We start from the raw sequence: 24,779 nt of genomic DNA, 5'->3' as shown, positions 1-24,779 counted from the left end.
TTAGGAATCAAAATGGAAGAAACATGCAATAAGATGAAAAATAAAAGACAGAGCTAGTCAATGTTAAGGTTTTACAGTATTGGAAAATTCTGTGTAAGGAGGGGCCTTTCCTTTTGAAAATAATTCCCTGCTGTTGTTGCACTTCAGAAAAGCATTTGCTTTTTTATTCCTGAGCTGGATCTTTTAAAAATGCATTTATCAACATTTATGACACAGCTAGATCATTTTGTAACATCAGTTCTCGTCAGTCTCTTCTGACTGGCATCCAAAATGTTTTTCCCTGTCAGGTCCCAGAAAAATAGAGATTAATGCCCAGAGTGTCTGAATAGATTCCGTTCTAAAATATTTAGCCAACCTGTTCACCTAAAGATATGTTAAACACACAGACAGATAGACACACACACAGATAAACACACACACTCTGTCTCACACATTTACTCATTTAAGTACTCTATATCATATGTACAGTGCAAAAAGACTTGGCTTGTTTGCTAACCTTGACTCCATTTTTCACCTAAGCAATGTTTACTGCCTGAAGGATCTCAATATTGCACCTGTAACAAATAGATGACTACCTTTTGTATGAATGGATCATTTTCTTAGAAGCAGTAGAGTAATACCGTCAATGTGCTTATTGATACACACACACACACACACACACACACACACATGCATATGCAGACCTGCCTCCATATACTTCAATTAGATCCTACTTTAATTGCTTTGCAGGAGCTGGATATTTTCAAAGCAATCTGGGGAATCTTTTAAAAAAGCTGTTCTATACAGAGATTCATGGATTTACTTTGCTTAAAAAGAAAGGCTCACCTGCAGCAGGACCACTGGGTGGAGGCAGCTGAAGATGGTGGTTCAGAAGTGGGGCCCGCGCTCACCAAAGGACAGACAGAAGGGAAAGACAGATGCCTGACCAGCCTCTTTTGACCTCACAGGAGTGTTCAGTTGAGAGCAAGAGGCAGCCAGCTGCACAACCCCCTCGTGTGGCCAGGAGGTGCAACAACAGCCTGGCGCGCACAGCCAGGCTGAGCAGAAGGATCAAAATGTCAGAGAGGAAGGGTACCCGGAAAAAAACTGAACCCCCCAACCAGAATGAAAGTGAGGTCCAGAGGGGAGGAAGTCGCTTCTAGTTGGCAGATCAAAGTCTATCCAATGTCCACCTTCCAGTGCCGTGCTCCCTCTGTTCAAACAATGATTCTCGACCGCTGCTGTTCGTGAGAGTCACCTGGGGAGCTTTTTCTTTAAACAGCTTTACTGATGTGTAATTGACATGCATGAGCTGCCCATACTCCAAGTTTACAGTTTGGTAAGTTTTAAACTATGTGCACACCTATGAAACCATTTCCACAATCCAGGTCATGAACATACCCGTCACCCCTAAATACTGCCTCATGTTCCTTTGTAAATCCTACCTCCTGCTCCCCTCTCCCAGCCTCCACCACCATCTGGGGAAATTTTAAGCACCATACAGTTGCCAGGGATCACGCCTGCAGAGATTCAGATCGGTTGGTCCAGGGTAAGGGCCAGGCACCAGGATTTTTTTTTTTTTAAAGCTCCTGGGTGGTTTTAATTAAAGTGCAACCAGGATTGAAAATCACTGTATTCCACAATCCTACTAATCTCTGCACAGATGAATCTTCTGTACTGGTCTCCAAACTGAATTATCAGAGCTACCTGTAGAGCTTCAAAAACAGACACAGTGAAGCTCCACTGGGTCAAGTGTGCGATTTAGCTGGTCAAAGGGAGGGACAGAGATTTGATATTTTTAACAAGCCAGTGAAAGACTAGCAGCTGCTGGCACTTTCCCCTCTTTCTTGATTAAAAAAATTCTAGTGGGAGGGCGCCTGGGTGGCTCAGTGGGTTAAAGCCTCTGCCTTCGGCTCAAGTTCCAGGGTCCTAGAATCGAGCCCCGCATCGGGCTCTCTGCTCAGCAGGAAGCCTGTTTCCCCCTCTCTCTGCCTACCTCTCTGCCTACTTGTGATCTCTGTCTCTGTCAAATAAATAAATAAAATCTTAAAAAAAAAACTTTAAAAAAATTCTAGTGGAATTTGAGGGAAAAGCATCTCGTGGGAAAGAAATGAATAGTTTCTTAAGAGAAATCAGTTTAAATTTAACACGCTATCCACGAAACGGATTCTCATTTATTCATTCAGCAAATGTGCTCTGCGTGCTGACACAGAACTAGATTCTGGCAGTATGACAAGTGCAAGAAGGCATCTGGCTTCTAGGAGACGAGAGGACACACACTGAACAGCTCATTGAAAAGGTGATATTTAATAAGTCCGTACCAGTACAAATAATAATTGTTAAATGTTGAAATTTTTTTAAAAAAGCACATAAAGGTCTGGAGTAGGAGAGAGACTTTTGATAGATTCACTTTTTCTACATTTTGAATGTTATATTCCTGTTTTAGAAAGTAGCTCATTTGTTTAATAGAATTAATATATTTTAGTTATTAAATTGGGCAAAGCAAGTTATTTGGCCAATTATTAAATTGGCCAAAAAGTAAGATTAATTTTCAAAAAACACTATGATGGCGGTCCTAACCAGTGTACTAAGGAAAGAAGAAAAAAAAAAAGTATGAGGATTAGAATGGAAAACACCAAATCTGTCATTATTCACACATGGTGTGATGGTGACCTGGTCAAATCTAAAAGAATCCACAGAGGGTACTGGGTGGCTCAGTCGGCTGAGTGTCCAACTCTTGGTTTCGGCTCAGGCAGTGATCTCAGGGTCATGGGATCAAGCCTCATGTCAGGCTCTGCGCTCAGCAGGGAGTCTGCTTAAAAAATGCCTCCCCCTTTCCCTCTGCCCTCCCCGGCTCCTTTCTCTAAAACACATAAATTTTTTTTAAAAAATTTAAAAATCTACAGACTGATTATTAGAATTTGTAAGAATTGATAGTATTAACAAGGATGTTAATAAATATACATACACACACAATTGAATTCTATACACCAGCAAAAAAAACTTAAGGAAACGCATTTTTAAAAAGGTTACATTTACAGTCACATTTAGAAATCAAGTGTCCAGGAAGAAATCCAACAAAAGCTATACAAGACCTCTGATGGAAAGAACTATAAATACCTCATTGAAAGGAAGTAAAGAAGAACTAATTAATCCCGATAAAAATCCCAATGGCTTATTTCAGATGTTTGTTTTGACTTGACAAGTTGATTTCTAAATGGTATAAGGCAAGGCAGAGAGGGTCAAGAGGACCGAAGACACTTCCAAGGGCAGCGCCGTGGGAGGACTGGCTCTACCAGACATCAGACCTTATTATAAAGCTGTAGTGATTAAAACAGTATAGGGCTAGCACAAGGACAAATCCGTAAATAGAATAGAAAGCCCAGAAATAGACCCAGCCCCAGATTCTTGATTTATGACAACTGTGGCACTTCAAAGCAGAGGGGGATTTTCAGTACGTGAGTGGCATTCTCAATAAATGCTATTTGGGATAGCGGGCTGTCGGTATGGGGAAATGAAGTTGGGCTGTTCTCACACCATACACAAAAATCACTTTCATGTGGGCTGGAAAGGTAAATGTGAAACAGTGAAGCTTTTAGAAGACATAACAGAATATCTTGATGACCTCAAAGTAAAAGAAAAAAGATTTCTTGGGCAGAACATGCACAAGAAAAGAAAAAAACGCCACTAACTATAAATGAAAAGATTGATCATTTTCATTGCATTAAAACAAAGGACTTGTAAGTTCATTAAAAGATGCCATGAAGAGAGCAAAAAGGCAAGACACCAGCGCGGGAAGGTTTTGGTAGCACACATGACTAATGGGGAGCTTGTGTCTACAACATACATAAAGCTCCTAGAAGTTGGTAAGAAAAAGAGAGATAACCCAATCAAGATGGGCAAAGATTTTTATGCACTAGCATACACAGAAACTTCTCATAGCAACGTTGTCCATAACAGCTCCAAACTAGAAACAACCCAAATATCCTTCTGAAATAGAACAGAGGAAGAAACTATGGTAGATTCATACAATGGGCCACTACACATGAATGAAAATGAACAAACGTCACCAGTACACAGTAATGTGAATAAACCTTAATACTGGGGAAAAGAAGCCAGAACAAAAAGAAATATGTTCTGGAGAGTTCAATTTATATAAAGTGTTTTAGAAATAGGTAGAACGAAATTATACCATTTAAAGATGCATACAGGGGTGGGGGGTAAAACTGTTTTTAAAAAAGAAGAGAGGGCGCCTGGGTGGCTCAGTGGGTTAAGCCGCTGCCTTCAGCTCAGGTCATGATCTCAGGGTCCTGGGATCGAGTCCCGCATCGGGCTCTCTGCTCAGCGGAGAGCCTGCTTCCCTTCCTCTCTCTCTGCCTGCCTCTCTTGTGATTTCTCTCTGTCAAATAAATAAAATAAACAAAATCTTTTAAAAAAAAAAAAGAAGAGAGAAAAATCAAGAAAGACAGTGGCTTCAGTGGGCAAGGGGTGAGGGGCTGTGATTCAGAAGTGGCCCACAGGAGGCTTGTGGGGGTCCTGGCCACGTTTTATTTCTTGCACTGAGAAGGACTGTATGAGTATCCTCTCTACAGAATGTTGTTAAGAGAGGGCAATTTTAATTTTATGTACTTTTCCACCATGTGTGTTTCACAATTTAGAATGTTTCTCACAAGTGTGATTTGCAGGCGGATTTGGAAACCATTGCTGTGAGCTCCTGGAGCAGCCAAATCCAGAAAGTCTCACTTCCCCAGTAATTTGAGTCCTATGAATCTGAAAATTTGTTACACCTTAGTCAATGACAGTAATGATGATGATGCTTGAGGAATCTGCACCCGCTAAACTGTTTTTTCCTGAGAACTTCAAAATCGGGCCTTTTGTAAGACAGCAGTGGCATCGCTGGCTAATTCACTGCAGTAAATACTGACATTTAATGAGCAGATGAACGAAACAGACCCAAAAGGAAACAGCAACTCTCAGCAAGAACTGTGATTAAAATGCCCCCGAGCTGAGTGGTCGCAGACGAGAAGGCTGTCAACAGACACTGCGTAATGCCTGTTTTGAAATAATTCAAAGTTCAGATGCTCAGAATATTTCACCTTTAAAGACTCAAGTCGCTTCTATATTTGGGGCTACTCTGCTCCTCTCCAAAGGATGGTGGAGTAAAGTGACAAGAGACAGAGGCAGTATACTTCTCTTGCTGTTCTTGGTGTGTGTAATACTGTTTTTCAAATAAGTTAGCTTCATGTATTACTACTGAGGAAATTAAGACTCAGATAGGTTAAGCGACTTGCCCAAGGTCACACAGCTAGCTAGGAGGTAGCAGGGCTTGGGGTGTAAAGTCACACCTTGTTCCCCAGCTCATCTTCCTTCTCCACTATAGACACAGCGGTGACAGCGTGCACACCTATATCGAGAACAGACATCATCCATCCGTGTGTAGACATACCGACAACACAGTTCTCTCTCCCCACTCCAGAGAGAGAGAGAGAGAGAGAGAGAGAACTCTGTATATAGAGATAGAGCTAGAAATAGGTATATACTTGAAGTTCTCTCCATTTTATTTACCACCAGGTAATGATTGCAGGAAACACTTGAGGAAGACATTTATAAATCAGAGTAGAGCCAGATTTTCTCACAAGAAAGCGTTTTACATTGTCACGGTGGCGGGGTAAACAATAGTAATAATAAATGCTTTCAGTTACATGTCAGCCCGTATAAAATGCTTGGCTTGTCTAGAAATAGCTATCTTTTCCCACCAGTTACATCCTTGTATTGTGTTCTTTTGCCGCTATCAAAGGAGAGCGAAGAGGGAATGAGAAGAGGGGGTGGAGAAAGAGAAAGAAAAAGAGAGAGGGAACGAAGGAAAGAGATGGTGGGGCGGACTCCTTAACACCCAGCTATTTGAGTAGCTAAAACTAGGTTAAATACAAAGTTTTCATTTCAGTTGACAAAGAGGTCACTGGGCCATTAGGTAACTGGTTCAAATATCAAGCATTCTTGTTCCACATCTCGAAATATCCTTGTCACCCCGAAGGCAATGTTCCACAACAGCCCCAGAGGGGGCCCCCAGTGGCAAGAGATTCCAGCTGGCTAAATCTCAAGGGGTTTCCAGTCACGAAAGGCTGGGGGGGCAGAGTTCTGAGGGGTTGGAATTAGGAAACAACTTCCCTCAACAGAGCTCTCCCAATCCAGCCAGGGGGACTTGGGAGACAGGAAAGTGTCTCATTACCGCACGCTCCAATTCTTATCCCATTCACTTTTCCACCCTTTTCCCTGCAAGATGTACAAGCAGCTCTTGAGTTTCCCTCTAGAGTCGGATGAACTTCGCACTCCAACTTGTCTTCTACTAATGCAGTGCCAGGGGACTGGATCTCATTCTAGAAACTCGTAGAGGAGGTAGGTACAAATGTCTAGTTTGACGACCCAGTAGATGGTTTGAAAATATCTCAACCTTTAGACACCCTCTCCCCCAAAGACACATGAGGGTCATAATAGAACCTGACAATAATCCTAATGACAATAAAAAGGAAAAAAATCACTAGAGAGGTGGAAACAGGAACTTTGCCAAGACTGTATTCAAACAAAGCATGCATATGAAACAGCTTCTGTCAACATCTGATTTCTGCCTTACAGATAAACCCTGTTGGGAGGGGAACTACATGCTTCTGACCCAGGGCTACAGATATTTTTTAAAGGTTTTTTTAATTTATTTGAGAGAGAGGGGAAGAACACAAGTAGGGGGAAGGGTAGAGGGAGAGAGAGAGAGAGAGAGAGAGAGAGAGAGAGGCAGACTCCCCGCTGAGTGGGGAGCCTACATGGGGCTCGATCCCAGGACCCTGGGATCATGACCTGAGCTGAAGGCAGATGTTTAACTGACTGAGCCACCCAGGTGTCCCAAAGGCTACAGTTAAGAGCCTTGAGGCCAGAAAGCTCTCTGGACTTGGAGGGTTCCTCTACACTCTGAAGCAGCTGGGGTCCCCAGCCTATACTACAGCTACCCCGGACAAAGATGGGCTTTTGTTTTGAAGTCTCATTTAGAACAGAAGCACAGGATAAGGGAAATAATGGCTTTTAAACTCAGGGTGAGCAAACCAGAAGGGAGTCTTATCCTCTTGGTGTTTATTTCTTGGAGCAAATTTCTAACCCTTCTCTGAAGCCCCCTGTTGAGATCAGGGACAAACAAGATGAAAGGGAGAAAGCAGAGGAAACAGAACAAAAGAACTCCAGCCTCAGGATTCTGAGCCCTTAGCAAAAACACAAACAGGATGAGTCTGTGTGTTTGATTTTGCGTTGGCTGGATGTTGGGAGGAGTATTAAAGAGGATATGTCCAGCAAAGACCTGGACTTTCTGAACAAGCTAAACCAAGTCTAGCAAAGTCTGACACCTGAAAGACTGTGGCTTAGAGGAATGATGGCGGAGGCCCCCTTCTCTGCTTGGAAGCAGACGTTCTGCTTCGTATCCTGGCTCCTCCGTGACCCACGTGACGCTTTGTTGTGAGGGGGACAGGGAGATGGTCAAAGGGAACTGGTTACATGACCCACCCCTCTCTCACCTACTCCACCTAAAACTCCCCGATTGTATCTGGAAGGCTTTCTTTTGGAGCTGCTGTATTCATCTGCCGAACACTTCATTTTCAGGCCTGCCCAAGCTCAGAAGCAAATCTGACAATTCAATTTTTTTTTTAAGATTTTATTTATTCATTTGACAGACAGAGATCACAAGCAAGCAGAGAGGCAGGCAGAGAGACAGAGAGGAGGAAGGAGGCTCCCCACTGAGCAGAGAGCCCGATGCGGGGCTCGATCCCAGGACCCTGAGATCAGGACCCAAGCCGAAGGCAGAGGCCCAACCCACTGAGCCACCCAGGTGCCCGTAATTCAATTATTTTTAAGAGGAAGAAAAAGTACATGTCCAGGTAATGGGCTCCTTACTCATTTTTATGCGTACAGTAAAAGTCCTCCCAAATACAAAAGCACATGATTGTTATGGAAGGCATACGTGCTTGCAAAGGGCAAGAAAACACCCCAGGATCCTTGGGGGGGCTGGATCCCACTGTGTGGTAGACCACAGGATTTTTCTTAACATATCTTGGGTCAACCATCTTAATAACTTTTATACAAATGTCTCAGCCTTCTTTTAATGCTATTTTGGAAAAAAAAAAAAAAGCACTTTTGAGAATCTACCAAAATCTGTGGACATTTGGAAACACACACACACACACACACACACACACATTCTCTCTCTCTCTCTCTCACATACACATTTTTACATACAACTTCAGGGAATTCACAGATCTTTTAGAATCCATATAAAGAACTTCCTCAGGGGTCCGTGGGCTTTAAGAATCTCTGGTCTAGGAAAGGAGTTCTCATACATGGAGGATTTACCATGTCAGGCACTATTCTAAGTGTGTTTGAAATAGAGTCTCTCGATTAATCAGAACAGCCTCATAGGCTGGGTACTACTCTTCTCTATTTTACTGACGAGAAAACAGTGGCAGAGAAAAATCACTTGCTCTAGGTCAAAGAGCCAGTACGTGGCAGAGCCAGGGTTCAAGCCCAGGCCATCTGGCTTTGGAGCGCCCCTCGTAGCCACAAAGTCACAGCTGTGAAAGGAACCAAACTAAAGTCCTTTTTTTCACACAGCCCAAGCTTGTACCAGCTTCCTTCTTCCCGAGCAGGTAGGCATATGTGTGGCTAATTTGCTTCCCCACTGGGTATAGAAGGGATGACTGGCCGAGTAGTACATGCCTGCTACTGATATTGTTCAAAACGAAAACCAGTCAGGCCCTCCATTTGGCTTCCAAAGAACAGGCCTATGGCATTAACATGAGCCCCTGAGCTTTGGGATCTTGAACTAGTAGGTGAGATTTGTTCCAGGGTCATGAACTCAAATACCTACAAGGTACCAGGAAAATAATGCAAATATGACACACAGGCAATTGAGAGAGAGGGGAACCATGGCCAACTAGAGAGTGTCTGTCCTCTCTCTAAACATTCACATTTAACAACGCCCAAAAAAAAAAAAAAATCCCATAAAGGCCAAACCAAAGACATTCAGAGTGTGGCCCTGAGTCTGAGAGCTCTGAGTAGACCATTTCCTTCCCACTCTTTAGGTATCTCCAAGTCAGGAGTGTAGGGAATATAACCTGTAAGCAAGGGACACGCGCTAGCCCACGTGACCAACAACAGCGTGATTTTCATTCTGTTAGGACCATGCTTTTCCGTGCTAACGAACCGAACAATAGGTCACTAGCCCAAGGGTCCGGACTCCCCAGCAGCAGCAGCCTCGGGCAATAAGTGATAGCCCCCATCACATACCTCATACACAGGGCGCATTCAAGGTCAGACGCATCCACGAAAGATGGGAGTGGAGCACTGGCAGCAGCCTCGGTCGCCTGCTCAGCCAGAGGATCTGTGATTTAGAAAGCGGTAAGTCAGAGATGGACCAAACTTGCGTTCACAGACAGCACTTCTGAGGCAAGAGAACCCCAAGGGTGTTTCAGCTTGCCGCTCTCACCTGCCTCCCAGAGGGTAGATGCGGTGGCCACCCGAGCCACTGGGAATGGGATACCCAGAAAGAGGCTCCGGGAGGCTTCCAGCAGCCCCACAGGAAGAAAAATGTGAGTCTGGAAATATCCAAGAGCCCTGGGGACTTGACTCCGTGCAGCGGGCACCTCACTCAACAGCAGCATGAGCAACAGCAATCCCATGGCCCGAGCCACGTCTTCAAGGCTGGTACTGAATCCCGGCCCTGGCAGCCTGTCTTGGAAAGACATGAGGCTGCGGCTGCTGCTTCTGATGCCTACCACTGGGCACCCCGCTGGGAGGGGGGAGGGCACGGCCTGGTCACACCACCCCGTGCGTCCATTCCTAGAATGGAGACGAGGGTAGGGGCAGGTGGGCCTGGAAAGAGGCGACACCACCAAGAGCGTGAGGTGTCATTAGTCCATACGGGCCCTGACCTTATGCCTTGGCTTTTCCTTACTATTAGTGAACTCCAACAGTGTGCTAACAACCATGTGGGCTTTTCCAAAGGCCTCATGGCACCCCGCGGTGGCACAGCTCAGTGCCAGAGCTGGGCGCACACCCAGAGTCAGCGGAGCCCGCCAAGCCCCCCATGGAGGTTAAGTGACCCATAGATGCGTGTGAGTCCCGGCCCTGACCCCTCCAAGCCCCTTTCTCCCTGGGGAGAGTCAGTACCTGGCTTCGAGGCTTTCGCAGGCACCTCTGGGTCTTGGGTTTCAATTTGACAATGCTTCCTTTTCTTTCCGTGGCATTTGCCAGCCTTGGTGGAGGCAGCTTCGGCAGAGGCCGCGTCCCCCTTCTCCGCCTTGTCTCCTGCCTGGCCCTTCTGGTCGCCTTGCTTCCCCTCCCCCTCTACTTTAACTGGGTTTGCCAGGCTGCTGCGGTCTCCCCCTGCCGCTGCTTCCTCCTGACTAGAACAGCGTGGGAGCTCCGGGTTGTCCTGGACGGAGAAAGAGACGAATGTCAGTATCGCCTTAGGACCAGCATCGTCCTCCGACACTGCTACCAACTGGGGACAGAGAGAAAACTACGGAGCCCTGATCGCTGAGTGGACACACAGCTTAACTGGGGTGGAGGGGCCGTCAGAAGACATACTTCCTACTTCCGACCACGCAGCATCGGCAAAGAAGGCATGCCAGGCCTGGGTGAAACGGAAGAACTTCCCTAGGCAAGGACAGAAAAGCGCATAGAGGACAGACACCTTGGGCTGTGGTGAAGGGGACAGATAGAGAGTGGGGCACCTGCCCCTCTCCTGGACAAATCTTTCCCCAGTTACCACCTGAGGGAAACCAAGGCACGCAGTGAGCGTGGATCCTATCACCCAATCTCCTGCCGCTCTCTCTGCCACTTCAGGCCATCTGAGAGCCCCACCTCCGCAAGGACTTTCGCTAAGGCTTTGGCACAGGTGTGTTCGCAGGCCTGCGGAGTTCCCTTGGGTTCCAGAGCTCTGCGTTATACCAGTCAAAAGAACTCCGTGTCATACTAGCCAAAAGACAAATTACTCTTTTGACTAGATTTTGAGTGAGATGTCTGAAAAAGAGACAAGTCACTTGGCAAAACGACCAATAATGTCTCTAGCCTTTTCAAGACTTTTTGTCCAGGAGAGGGCATTTGAAAATGGATCTAGAAATAAATCCAGTGACAAGGTGTTTGCAGATTTATCTGGCAAACCCTGAACTCTGCTCTAAATCCATAGTCCGCAGGTCCCAAAATGCTCATGTTGTTTTCTTTCCCTTCAACCCCTAGCCCCTCCAAATGGTAGACAGACGGAAAATGGGGAGTGTATAGTCGGGAGAGAATGGTGAGATGAGGAGAAAAAGGATATGGGTTTTCTCAGTCTCTAACCTGGGGAGATCAGGGGATCTGCAGCCCCAGAGCCATGCGGTACCCTCCACTTTCTCTAAGCCCCACGCACTGTCCACAGGGGGGTACACTGCTTTGCAATGCAAAGTTTATGTGGAAGCCCAATTCCCCTTTCCCCACAACTGGCTCACCCTGGAAAGCCAGGGGCGCTATTTTCCCTCACTTCTGATTGAGCTGCAGTGAGAAGTCACTCCAGGCACTTCTTCAGGCAACTATTAGCGTTCTCAGTCATCTACTGATGATCTCAAACATTACTGAAATGCACTAGGTGTTCTCTGACTTCTGAAGATACTCGGTTCTGCCCCGTTTTTTGTTTTTGTTTTCTTAAGTCAGGCACGCCTGCATTTTATTCCTTCTCAAGAGCGGGGAGAGAAGCAGGGAAAATGTAAGCTTCCTGCCTGTCAGAGAACCCAAGAAGCCGTGGAGATCACAGGGCTTCCACACAGGGGAAGAACGCACGGCATGGATCGGAGGGGAGGGAGACCATTGCCTCAAGGTGCCTAGGTTTTCAGGGCTAAATTCTGTCTTCAAGTCTGGACTTCTGAGTCCCAGCTTCTGCCCACTTACTCTCTGCTGAGAAAGCCAGGGCCTAGAGCCCATCTCTCCGTGGTTCTGTTTTCTTGTTCCCAAAGATGGCACAAATACCCATCTTCCTCCCAAGGACTTAACTCTTCCCAAATTGCTTCCCTCTTCCCAGCTACGACTACGTCCTGGAAGTCCACTGATGTGTAAGACTCTGTGGGGGGATATAAAATTGCCTCCACTTGGGGATCAAATGGGGTTGTCTTTGCACAGGGAACTCAGCTGGTGCTCAAAGACCAGTAGGTTGACCAAACAAAAAAAGCAGGAAAGGAGGGGTTGTTAGGCCTCTTCCCAGGCTCCGCCCCTAAGCTGATAAAGCGGCCTGGATTGAATGGTTCCCAGGCAAGCGGGTCAACTCCTTTTTCCTTCTGTCAAATCTCTCTCTCAGCTGGATCTAAGAACTGAAAAAAATGAAGGTAATAAAACCAAAACCCCCCGGGACCGTGCCTGAAATCTGGTTTTATCTGTAAGAAATAACCTTCTAGCAAAGAACACAACCACTAGTGAATCCATTTCTTCCTTCTCAGGAACCGAATGAGAGGGAGGGCTCACTCCCACGTTTGCCCACACAACAGCCAAACGAAGCATCGCGAGCGAACTGGGTGAGTTGAGTTTTACCTGTGACAACTTTGGTAGATTATGACTGGTGCCTTCAGTAGCCATTGATTCTACGTGTTCCTTTAATCTAGGGTGAGGTGCCAACAACTTCAGGATATCGGGAAAATGTTCCTGAGAGTCCCCCGGGACTGATGGTGAAAAGAAACTAAGGAGAAGCTGTGACATAAAACAGAAGACTTCACTGCTTAAGTTTCTACAGGTGCTTGGGTGGTGGGGGTGGGGGAGGGGGAGGCAGGGGCAGGGGACACAGCTCGCAGGGTGAAACTCCAGGGAAGCAGCCTGGAACCAGAGACCCCAACGTACCAGGGCAGGGGGCCTCAGTTTGGCGTGCTCCAGAGCTACCTGGGGAGCTAATGAACACCCCAGGTTCCAAGTTCCCACGCCTGGCTCCCCCAGGTCTGAAGTGTGGCCCTAGAATCTGGATCTCAAAAAGGCATCACAGATGACTTTGTCATACTAGCCAAGTTAAGAGCCATCACTCCCATGCTACCATTCCATAGAAATGGCTGCAGTGGGAATTCAAGACCTATCTAGGAGGAAAGACACAGAGAGGTGAAGGCAGGAGGCAAACAACATGGGGGGACCTGCAGTCGCGTCCGTAGCAGCCCCGGGGGTAGAAGCCTACACACATCTTCTAGGTTCCTCCATGTCTTCCCCCTACCAGCCCATTCTGCCTCCTCCTCCTCAGACCACCCTCCTTGGACCTTTAATCCCTTCCACGGTCAAGTGGTGGGAAGAGCAGAACCCAGCCTCTCCTCCCCCATCTGGCCTTCACTGCGCAGAGACTGCTGGGTAACTTCAAGTACTGGAGGCATGCAGGCTCCTGTCTGGGGCCGCTTTCCCTTGCGGTTGGAGAAGGTAGGGAGCGGGGGAGGTGGCAGGTGAAGACACAGAAGACCCAGCAGGGCCTGGGAGTCAAGGACGTGTGTTCTTGTGCAGGCTTCCCCACGAGCTGCCCGCATTCTTGCTTCGATTCTCGCCTGTGCCAGCACGGGTTACAGACAGACGCGTGGACATACTGTATGTAACGCGACACACAAGAGAGCAGCTCGCTTGGCTTCCAGCACACATGGACGTGTTTTCCACTGGGCAGCCGCTGCGGTGTCTGGAGACCCACAAAAGGGCGTTCCACGCCCTTGCTCAGGGGAAGAGGGTATGAACTGATCAAGGGAGGCTGACAGAGACTCCGACCAAACTGTCCAGTTTAATTTGTCCCCTTGCTGGCCCCTAGCAGTGCCTTCACGAGGCTCTCTGAGACGTCAAAGCCTGCTCGGTGTCCGGTGCCAGCTCCAGCGCCTCAGCTCGGGCCCCCGATGTCAATGGTCCGTCCGCGTTCTCTGCCGCGCCATAACGGAGCGCCTTACACTGCTCGGTCTCGCCCGAGTCTCAGATCGTGCCACACACCTGAGTCTTTCTCTCTAACCAGGTGGCCAGCTTCTGGAGGCCCATGGCCATGTCCAGTACATACTCATCATCCTGGATGGAATTGAATTAAGACACTTAATCCATCCCAGGGCCCGGGCAAAGGCCAAGCGTTCAAGTCCCAAATCCTCAGACAGATCGCAGTTTCCTTCCAGCTCTGGGAAACCCACTTCCCAGGTGGAAGTTGTCGCTAAAGAGTGAGGTGGGGAGGTACTCACAGTGCCCCGGGCCACAAATGCCAGCTTTCGGAGGCCCCTTCTCCCCAGGAACCAGAGCTGGCCTTCCCAAGCCCTCCTGAGGGGCCCAGAGGACCAACCCACCTCTGAAGCAGTGTCCCTAGGATTCTCACCCAAAGAGCACAGGGCTTGCTGGCTGGGAGGAGCACCGGCTGCTGTGTGCAGGTGTCGCGTCACTGTGTTGCACACCTGGAACTGATGTAACCGTGTGTGTTAACTAACTGGAACTGAGAGAAGAACTTCTGAAAAGGGAGCATGGTGCTCTTCAGTGGCAGCCGCACAGCATCCCAAGGGACAAGGTTAAAAGAGCAGAGCATGGAGGGGGGTAGGAAGGGGGCAGAGGGGAGAAATTGAAGGAGACAAGGCAGAAACAGCAACAGCACTTCACTTCTTCCCGGCACTACCCAAGACCTCATTCTAGACCTTCCCAGAGGCTTTGGGAAACAAAAGCTGGGGTCAACGCTGAGTGAGAATAATCATTCCACACGAATGAAAGTCATTTCCACTCCAGTGTTAGCCTTCGAAAGACCCGAATGGGTCAAGAAGGGGAGAAAAAGAATCCGAGGTAAAAACAAACACTAAAAAGAAACCTAGGCCTGGGAGTGCCTAAGGGAGCCGATTCCTGCCGAGTGAACCTGGACCACCTTTGTCAAATCTTCAACCCTGAAACTGGAACGGTACAGTAAGGAAGAACGGCCGAGGGCCCTCGGGGTTCGTATACGGCTGCCACGGCCTCATCACAGTCAGTGGAAATTCGCCTCTAAATTCTCCGCCCCGCTTCAGAACTCCAGGACACTCATCATGGGCATATGCGCCCTTGTGTTGTCCGGCATTTTTAGTGCACTGTATAACACATGCGGGGTTGGAAGGTCCTTGAGGACCGAGACTGTGGCTTATGCCTCTTTGGGTCTCCAGAGCTTAGCATGGCACTTGCCCTTATCCCGTCAGGCGGCTGTGGAAGTGACACCAGCAGGCCTATAAAAGTGGCTGGCGAGAGAGGTCGCCCCAGCCGATGACACTAGAGCCTCTCAGGCCAAGTAGGAAATGGATGAACAGGAGTAGAGAGACCACTCGCCCCTGGATCTGACACCTGCTTCTGTTGGCCTTTGCATGCTCTGCCCCCAAAGTCAAGATTCTTCTAACCAACCTTTGGCCATCCCCCACCCCCGGAACTGGATGGCCCACTGCTACTCTCCACCCCACCCCAGCAGTGAGCGCCAAGCCCCCTGGCATGTCCTCCTGGGACGGAAGAATGGTGGAATGGCTAAGAAGGCAGACCCTGGAAGCAGATGGAGTTGGGTTTACATGCCTTTTCAGCAATCACCAGCTGCATGATCTCGGGAAGTCACCAAGCCTTAGCTTCCTCATCTATCTCCTCGGTAACGTGGGGATAAGTAACAGCAGCTACCCTCATAGGGATGCTGTGGGGGTCAAATTACATCTTCCACAGAAAGCCCTAGCATAGTGCCTGGTGCACTGGAAATGCTGGATAAATGTTACGTGTTGCTGTTGTTGTTATTATTATTATTTATACCATGGACCACACTTAAGATTAAGAAGTTTGGAGCAATTCTCGGCCACCAGTAATCCTCTCAAGGACACCTTGTCCACTTCCCCAAACCAGGTCAAAGCAATCTTCCAGAGAAGAAATCTGTGTGAGGCACAACCTCCAGAGCTCGGCTTCTCCTAGTTCACTGATGTTGCTAAAGATTCCTTTCTGGAACCTTCGGAAAGCAATCCTTCTCTTGCTCCCTTTCTTTACCCGTGGCTCTGCCAAACCTCGCTGGGACAGAGGCACTTGAGACAGGTGGTGGGCAGGGGGAGGGGCACAAGGAGGGCAGAGGCCACCACTGACTCTCAGCATCTGACTTCCTTCCGGGCCAGTTAGCCCCACAACGAAAGCACACTGTGGAAGAGAAAGCACTGCGCTCCCTGAGCTGGGGACGCTTGAACCCTTCAGCAGGGCTAACGTTTCATGAATTAACAAAACGAAACAAAACCACCACATTCTTCGGGGATTCAAGAGTTGGAATGACGGCTTGGATTATATCGTCACGGTCCCTGACTTACATTCGTTAGACAGTGTGTGTTCTATTTCTAGCGAAGGCTGAAGGCTGGAGTTCTGCATACAGGGGGAATGGTGACCAGCATTCCTGGCAAGGAGCTCGCCCTGTGGGGCTGGTGAAGCTGTGACTCAGCCAAAGCAAAGTTCTACAACTCCGGGCAGCCCCGCAGCCCTGACCTCTCCATCAACAGCCAGATCCTCATCAGTGAGCCGCCACCCCCATGTTAACTTTTTGGTTTGCTTTGGGTGGTTTTCCTACTCACAGACCCTGACTCGAAGAAGCAAGAGTATTCCTCCGAGGCTCCTCCAAAAATGCAGGAACGGCTCCATCGGATTGCACATGCCAAGAGGATGGTGTTTCTAGGCAATTGGCTCTTGTGTCTCCTTCCTGCCCCCTTAACCAAGGGAGCCACCCACTCAGGGCCTTAAATGCCAGGGACAGCAGTTCCCTCACTTCCCTCCTTGGAGAAGACAGAGAAGTGGGAGCCCACTGGGCAGCTGGACCTGACATCATCTCAACTCACCCTCTGGGCTTCAGATCTTGCTCTTTTGTTCTTTCCATCCAGGGACACACAATACAGAAACTCCCTTAGTGCTTCCTCCACCTTGCCTAAGGTGGCTAAGGCTTGTGCTTTTCTGAAGTGTGCCTGGAAGAAAACATCAGCATTCAGTCCTGTTCTTATTCACCTACCCACTTACTGACCCTAGCCGAACACTTAGTGAGTAGTCATTACTGTGTGAAGGGTTTTAGAAGGACTGCCTTCTCTACAGCCCTATCATGTAGGCCATTTTACAGATGAAACCGAGACCCAGAAAAGTGACTTGCCCAAACGAACACAGCTAGCAAATTGTGGACTCAAGGGTTTAAGTCTGGGGCTGGTTGATACCAAAGATCAGTTTCTTCACCACTGTACCATATGACCTCCCCGCTGCCCCACAGTTGTAGTGGGGGCACTGCCAAACATAGCAAGAACCCTCATTTAAGCACATACTATCCAGCTTCCAGAATCCACCCAGATAGGCCTTTCTATTGACTAGTCTGTCAAGCAAAGACCTAGTCCGCATTACTGGCTGAATGATCACCTATACTTGCTGATCATTTTTCAGAAGAGGCCCAAGGGAAAGGACATGACCTCCCCAAGACCTCAAGGTATAGTTAGTAGCAAAGCTGGAACTAGAACTGGGGTGTAGGACTCCCAGAATGCTCTTCCCCACAAAGCTGATTTCCCTTCAGAGGGCCAATCAGGGACTGAGCAAATGCTAACCCTCCTATGGGCTCAGCTCACTTCTGTTCCCTTCCCACACCTTTAAAAAGTATAAAGAAGATTTGGGGGCGCCTGAGTGGCTCAGTTGGTTAAGCATCTGACTCTTGGATTCGGCTAAGGTCCTGATCTCCTAGCCCATGAGATCTAGCCCTGCGTCAGGCTCCCCACTTTGTGGGAGTCTGCTAGAACATTCTCTCCCTCTGCCCCTTCCCCCCGCCTTGCATGTGTGCACTCTCTCTCTCTGTGTGTAATAAATAGACAAATCTTTTTTTTTTAAAAAGCATAAAGAAGTTTTAGGGCTCTCCGAGTTCCCCGCCCAACTGTCCTAGCAGAGAAAGTCTTGAGGTAGAAGAAGAGCATCCTGGGGAAGAGGGAGGAACAAGAAACGAGGTGGAAAGATGGCAACATTCTCTCCGTGCCTTGGGACAGGTGGTCGTTGCAACTTGGCCGGGAGGGCGTTGCTCTTGAGTCATCTAGGGTGCCCCTCGGGGGCCTGCTCCCCACTCTCTTGCCTCTATGGCTGACCCTGAGTCTAACTCAAAGATGAAAATGATCCAGGTTGCACCTGCTGGGCACTCCCAGCTTCCCCTCCTAACATGCTTCTACAGACCCTGGAGTGATGTCCTCTGGCTCTGGCCTGGCTACAGGCTCTGCAGGCAGGGATCTGCCTTCTTGAGCTGTGGCCTCTGCTCCAAACCTCTTGAGGTCCTCCCCTGTGCCCCCCACCCTCTTCCTGGAGCCTAATCTTGGCTGATACTTGGGTATGATGCTACAATGATGGCTTCCTTCATTGCTCCTCCCAGCACCGTTTACCAGCCTGGAGAAAGGCTTGTATGACATTTCAGGCCAGCTAGAGGGGATAAGTGTTGGGAGACAGGAGAGGCCTCTAGGACCCCTCCAATCATACCAAATAGCAACCCAACATACTCCACCTGCTTGGGACAGCCAGCCCACCCACTGAGAGCTGTGCCACCTGCAGGATACGTTGGAATACCACCGCACCTGGCTGGACTGGCCGGACTAGGGCCGCAGGAGGTATACCCTGCCCCTAGGGACACTGCACACAGAAATGGTGAGAAGTATGCAAATCGGAGTATGGGCTGGTTTTGAATCATATGGATCAGTTCAAATCTTCTCTCAACCCTCAAGACAATACCATTTGTTCTCTGCACTGCCTCTCCGCTTATCCCAGCACTTTGGGGAAGTGAAACTCCTGTTTACAACTTCCACCAACTCTGATTTCACTGGGGAAGTCACTTTTCCCATTTCATCTGAAATGGTCTGCTACTTCTTAGCCCTGCTTCCCACTGTACTATGAAGGCTCCCGCCCTTCAGCCCTAGGTTTAGGGTGGGAGCAGAAGAAGCTGCAAGAGAAGTCTTACCCCCAGGCAGCTTCCTGACCTGCACTGCTATAAAGCATGATATGTTCTCACTGAAGTTCCTTTGGGTCAGACACTGGTGACTTTTAGTAAACCATAAATCTGTTCCTTGGGAAGGAGCACGTACTACTCCGCCATAACCCATGAAAACTTGCTCATCAAAGTACATAAGAGCTTTACTCTGACACTAATGGCCCAGTGCGCAGGTCCACAAATGCTTTATCTGAGGTTCCCAGCTCTCGAAATAGTCTGATAGTCCAAAGTTTCACAAGCTCGGCCTCAAAAGTTATTAGGTGGCAAATATATATGATATAGAATACGTCATAGTCTTTATCTCATTTAGTGTGAATTTTCATGTAAGGTACGGCAGAAATATTAGTGTGTATGATTGTGGGATGTGGTCCAGAGCTCCCAGAGGGTGCCACCCATTATGTGGTCTTTCTGAAATCAGAAATATTCTGGACCCTGAACATTTCTGGCCCCATGGGATTCAGATAAGGATCACAGATCAGAACCTGGGCAAGGTGGGTTTCCGAGGTGGCATCCTGGGGGCTGTGTAGAGAGAACACTGCACCAAGGCCCAGCAAACGGCAGAGCTCCCAGAATGGCCTCTCGATCACGCTCACTTGTGACCCTCACACTACATTCCCCAGGAGACAACTGGGGAGACAGCAATAGCAGTGCTTTGCAACCCAGGACCCTTGGGGTCCAGAGAGTGAAGTGACTTCCCCATGTCAACTTAACTTGCAAGTAGTAGAGCCCAGGCTCAAACCTAATCTCCTAAACAAAATATGGACACGTGGCTAAGGGCCAGTCCTGAGGCCAGAGATGCAGAAAGTGACACTTTGCTTCCTAGCATCCTGAGAGGTGCCGAGCCTTTCTCCGACCACCCTTTGTGTGACCTAGATGTCTGGGGATACCAGCAGGCTGATTATATGAAGGACTCGAAATAACACAACCAGCCAGCAATACTTCTCTCACGTTCCTCTTTCTACTGTCCCTGAAAATGACAGACCATATAATGCTATGTGCCAGGCATTGTTCTAGGCATCTTACATATATTAGCTCACATAATCCTCACGAAGGACCCTGTTAAGTAGGTGCTTTAAATACCCTCCCCCATTTTATAGATGAGGAGATGAGGCACAGAGAGGTTAAGTAATTTGCCCAGGGCCACACAGCTGGTGGAAGGAGCAGAGCTGGGGCATAAAAGCAGGCGATCTGACTTCCAAGTCCATGTGCAAAGAGTCACAAAGCCTAAGCTGCTCAGCAGGTCATCAGGTGAAGAAGTAAACTGGGGAAGAATCCAGTTCCCTTGCAGACCTCTGAGTTACCCTTTGCCAAGGGATCCCCAGCTCCTTCACAGAGCCTTTTCCCTGCTCTGCTTGAGCTCTAGTGCCCCAAACTCTCAAGAAGGCAGCCGTTCCTGCCAATTCCCGTCTATAGCACAGCCCATTCCCAGCCCTCCCATTCCACTCACCTTGAAACCCAGTGGGCGGAGCTTACATGCTATTTCTGCATCATGCAGCGCGTCCTCATGAGACTCCAAGGTGAAATAAATTTGAGACCGGTTGCTATAAAGCAAGTGGTCATTTGGAGCTGCCAGAATGAGGAGGAAAAAAAAAAAAGCTCTCATTAGTGGTCCCAGGGCAAAAACCTAAGTCCTCTACTGAGAATGGATCTTGAGCAAATGGCAAGTTATCTAGGATTTTTCTACTGGGGATCCAAAGGGTTAGGCTCCATTTCCAGCCCTGATGTTGCCCTGCCTGCCACACTACCCCCTGCTCCCCAGCCACTCTGGGTCTGAGCTTTCCCAACTATACAGAAATAATTTTTTAAGTATATTTACTTTCTTTTAATTAATTAATTAATTATTTTGACAGAGAGAGGAGGAGCAGTGGGAAAGGGAGAGAGAGAATCCCAAGCAGGCTCCACATCCAGGTCTCCAACTTACAACCCTGATATTATGACCTGAGCTGAAATCAGGAGTCAGACGCTTAACCAACTGAGCCATCCAGGCGCCCCATAAAGAAGTGATTTTTGCTTCTTTCTCAAGTGGTTCTTTAGTGGGCCTGTGGGGTCAGCGGTGCATTAGCCTCTCTGACATGGGGCAACCCTGGACCCCTCCATCACGGCTATGCATGGCTACCCATGGGCAGCCTGGTTTCTGAGGGAGGTATCACCCATGAGGAAAAAGGCCAGGGAGGAGAGAAAGGGAGGTGGCCAGATGTGACTCCCAGCCTGCCCACCAGGAAGACAAGTCCAGGTTAGTCTACTCATGACATTAGCAACACCTCTGTCTACCAAGCCCAGTGCCTATGAAGTTCTCTGAATGCACTTGCAAGGCTTTGTCCTCTCATTAGATGGCCAAATGTGAGTGAACCTGAACAAGAACTGGGAATGAAGTGAGCTTGGCTCTCACTAACACTTTGAATCGCTAGATGCCAGGGCTGGACAGGCCTTTAGAGGCCGCCTGGTTCAACCAACCCAATCTTCAGATGAGGAAAATCAAGCCCATGGAGCAGAAGGCATCTGCTCCAAATCATACGGCTAGTGGGTCAGACCTTGGAAGCGTTGAAGTTGGGGCAGGGGACATGTACCTTTTTCTGAAGGGTGTGCACTACACAGAATAATAAGGGGACACTGGCCATCTTTCAGCGCAGAGATACTCACCTGCTGGGGAGGCCCCTTACCTCTTAAAAAGGTAAGGCTGTCACGATTTTTTTCACCCTGACGGCTCAGATTAACAGAGGTGAAGGAAGAAACTCCCAGTGGAAAAGCGGTGGCAGCATCAAAGGGAGAGGAAGACAGTGGGAAGGGGCTTTCCTGGCCCTTGCGGTATGGCTAAAAAGAATGGAACCTCCCTTGGACATCTGGGTTTAAGTGACCTCCATTGTCTCCAGGTTGCCCCACTCCTACCCAGGGACTAGGCTCCAACACAGTTCGCGGGATTTTCCCCCAGGGCCGTGCAGAGGACTTCCCTGGGTCCCCATTACCCGCTGTCCAGACGTTAGCAGAGTTTTGAGTGCATGCCATCTCTTTTGATGCCAGCCCCGTGCCGGCTCCCACCGCGCCTGGCCTGCGCACAGGATGTGCGTGGGGGGCGGGGGGGCGTCATTACCTCGCCTGGCAACCTTGCACCGCCAGCCCGCGCTCCTCTCCCTCCCCTACTACCTGTTACAAATTCGGGCAGCGAGCCAACACGTGGAGCCTCAAGCCCTCCCCCGCCTCCGCCCGTCGGAGTTGGGCTCAGGGCACCCTGGGATCTCCAGAGCCCGGTCTGCCCGGCCCTGCCGCCTCCTCCCCGGCTCGCTTCGCCGGACGCCGCGCCCCGCCCCGGCCGAGCTCCGAGCGACTGGCCGGAGCTGGGCACTACCCGCCGGCGGCTCGGCAGCCACTTCCTGGGTCGGGACGCGGAGGGTCGGCGGGAGCGGCTCCTCGAGGGAGCTCGGGCGCCCCGGTGCGGCCAGAACCGTGGGGCTGCCCACTTTGCCCTTGAAGCCGCCGAGCCCACCCGTCCGTCCTCCCGCCCCGCGCAGCAGCAGGGGACCGAGACGCGCCCCCACTCCCCCGGGGATTCCCGAGCAGTTGCGCCGCCCGGTCGCCAGCCGAGTTGGCGGGGTAGGGGTGCGAGGAGAGGGCGCAGGCGGCGGGCGGGCGAGGTGGGGGGGCATCTATTTCAGCCGAGGATCCTGTGATAGGAAGCGGTGACAATGAGTCACAGGGCAGCGGGGCGCGAACGCTCCCCTCCCCCCGCACACGCTCGCGGGATGGTTTCCGAGGAGAGCGTGGCCCACTTCGGTTACCTCAGCCGTTACACAATCCCGCCCGCGCGGAGGAGGGGCCGCCCGGCCCGGGCCGCTCGCGGCCCTTATGCAACCAGTGCTCTCCTGACCTAATTCCACGCCGGACCCACCCCACCGGGAGCCGCGGCCCCGGAAGGGCCGATTCCCGCCATCGCGGCGGCCCCCGGCCCGGGCGCGAGCCGCAGACGGCCGCGCCGACCGAACGTCGCGGGCCAGCCCCGGCGCCAGTGTGGGCAGGATGAGAAGTTCCTCCGCCCGCCGGGAAGGTGCGGGCAGGTGCAAAAGGAGCCCCGGCGGGCGGAGGGAGAGGGCGGAGGGACAGACTCAAGCACCGCGCGACCCGACGCAAGGAACGGGGCGGGGGGGGGGGGGGGGAGGGGGAACACAAAGATGTGAAAGGCCCGCGAAAGAGACAGAGAAGCGGTGACCCAGACAAAAGCTGGCGGAGAGACTCGGGAATCCAAGCCACGGGGAGACACAGAAAAAGACAAAAAGCGACAGGGACAGACAGGGACACAGAGAAAGGGCGAAAAATGGGTAGCGACCTAGACCAAGTCAGAGTCCGAACTCCAGACACCCCTCCCCCACTCCACTCACGGCCCGTTCCCCCCACCCACCCACCAACGGTCCCCCCGCGCCCCCTGGGCCCCGGTCCGCCCCCCCCAACTCCGCGCCGCGTTCCTTCCCCCCGCCCGTCCCGGCCCCGCGACGCCGCGGGCTCACCTAAGCGCACCGCCTCGTTGTACTTGAGCAACGCCGCCTCCACCTGGTGCTCGCGGTACAGCCGGTTGCCCTCGTGCCGGAGTTGCGACGCCCGTGCGGGGCCGGGGAACAACTTGCCCAAGAGGCCGCTGAGCACCACGTTGACCCGTAGCGGCGGCGGCGGTGGCGGCGGCGGCGGTGGCGGTGGCGGTGGCGGTGGCGGCGGTGGCGGCGGCGGCTGTTGCGCGGCGTCGGCCGGCGCCTGCGGCTCGACTCGCCGGACCGCGCGCGCCCTCCCGGCGGCCACCATCAGCGCGGAGAGCTTGACCCCGCACACGGCGCATCGCCGGTCGGCTGCCCGCCCGCGCTCCAGGCACAGCTTACAGAAGGTGTGGCCGCACGACAAGGACACGGGGTCCGACAGAAACCCATGGCACTTTCTGCACTTGAAGCCGTCCCACACCTCGGTGGCGGTGGCGGCGGCGGCCGCAGCGGCCGCAGGCGCCCCTGCCTCTCTAGCCGCCGCCTCACGGCTAGCCGCTCCGCTCCCGTCCGGGGGCGCCGGCGGCAGCGCCTCGCCCTGCGGGACGTTCTGGGCCAGGCAGCGCACCAGTTGTTCCAGCTGCTCGGCCACCAGCTGCTGCCGCTCGGAGAGCTGTCGGTACAACTCGAAGGCTTCCCGGAGGCGGCCCCCGGACGCCAGGGCGTCAGCCTGCTCTAGCAGGACTTTGTACTCGGGGGTCGAGGGACTCGGAGGCGGCTCCTCCGGCTCCGGCTCCCGAGCCGCCAAAGGTGCGGGGCCTTCCGTAGCCGCCCCCGGCTGGGGGCCCAAGTCGGCGGGGGCCGCTGATGCCGCCGGCTCCGCCAGTTCTAAGTTGTTGCGGCCGAGCTCGGCGGACACGCTCAGCATCTGTCCGGTCTGAAGTGAATCCATAGAGAGACAGGCGCGCAGGAAAGAGGCGTCTAGGGGCCGGAGACCCAGAGCAGAGAGCAGGGACTGAAGACAATTCGGAAAGCCGCCGCCGCGCTGCCGCGCGCCGCTCGCCGCTCGCTACCGCACCTCCGCGAGCACCACGCCGGCCGCGCCGACTGATAACTGTCCTGTCCCAGCGAAGTGTTATATAAAACAGTACCACGTGACGCGCCGCCACGCCGCTCATTGGCCGGCGGCAGGGAAATTGTTACAAAACCAGTTTTGTAACAGTGTTGAGATTGCTTCTTTTGGCTTCGCTTTTCTTGGCGTCTTTTTGAGGCTGTTTGTGTTTATTCTCCTCTTTATTCCCACACCCCACGATGTGGTTGCTTTTCTGAGGAGAGGGAAGGGGAAAAAAAAAAAA

General features: G+C 50.9%; 1 protein-coding gene across 3 annotated transcripts in view; it reads right to left on the bottom strand.

Annotated features, from left to right (window-relative positions):
* The window catches only part of LONRF3 (LON peptidase N-terminal domain and ring finger 3), a 39,573-nt gene extending 15,070 nt beyond the window's left edge, over window positions 1-24,503 (bottom strand). For 2 of the 3 annotated variants that reach the window (XM_045996095.1, XM_045996096.1), the window contains exons 1-5: window positions 23,464-24,503; window positions 20,415-20,533; window positions 16,815-16,937; window positions 10,180-10,444; window positions 9,298-9,391 (exon numbers count right to left, since the gene is read on the bottom strand). In XM_045996095.1, coding sequence (XP_045852051.1) covers window positions 9,298-9,391; window positions 10,180-10,444; window positions 16,815-16,937; window positions 20,415-20,533; window positions 23,464-24,376 — 1,514 coding nt within the window. In that variant the 5' untranslated portion in view covers window positions 24,377-24,503. Of the gene's footprint in view, window positions 1-9,297; window positions 9,392-10,179; window positions 10,445-12,567; window positions 12,724-16,814; window positions 16,938-20,414; window positions 20,534-23,463 lie in introns of all 3 variants that reach the window. The other variant, XM_045996097.1, reaches the window with a different exon arrangement.
* Window positions 24,504-24,779: the final 276 nt, after the last annotated feature.

This window comes from Meles meles, chromosome X (genome assembly GCF_922984935.1).
Source record: "Meles meles chromosome X, mMelMel3.1 paternal haplotype, whole genome shotgun sequence".
Taxonomy (NCBI): domain Eukaryota; kingdom Metazoa; phylum Chordata; class Mammalia; order Carnivora; family Mustelidae; genus Meles; species Meles meles.
Note: the sequence above shows the minus strand (reverse complement) of the source record. Positions and strands in the feature narration are given on the sequence as shown.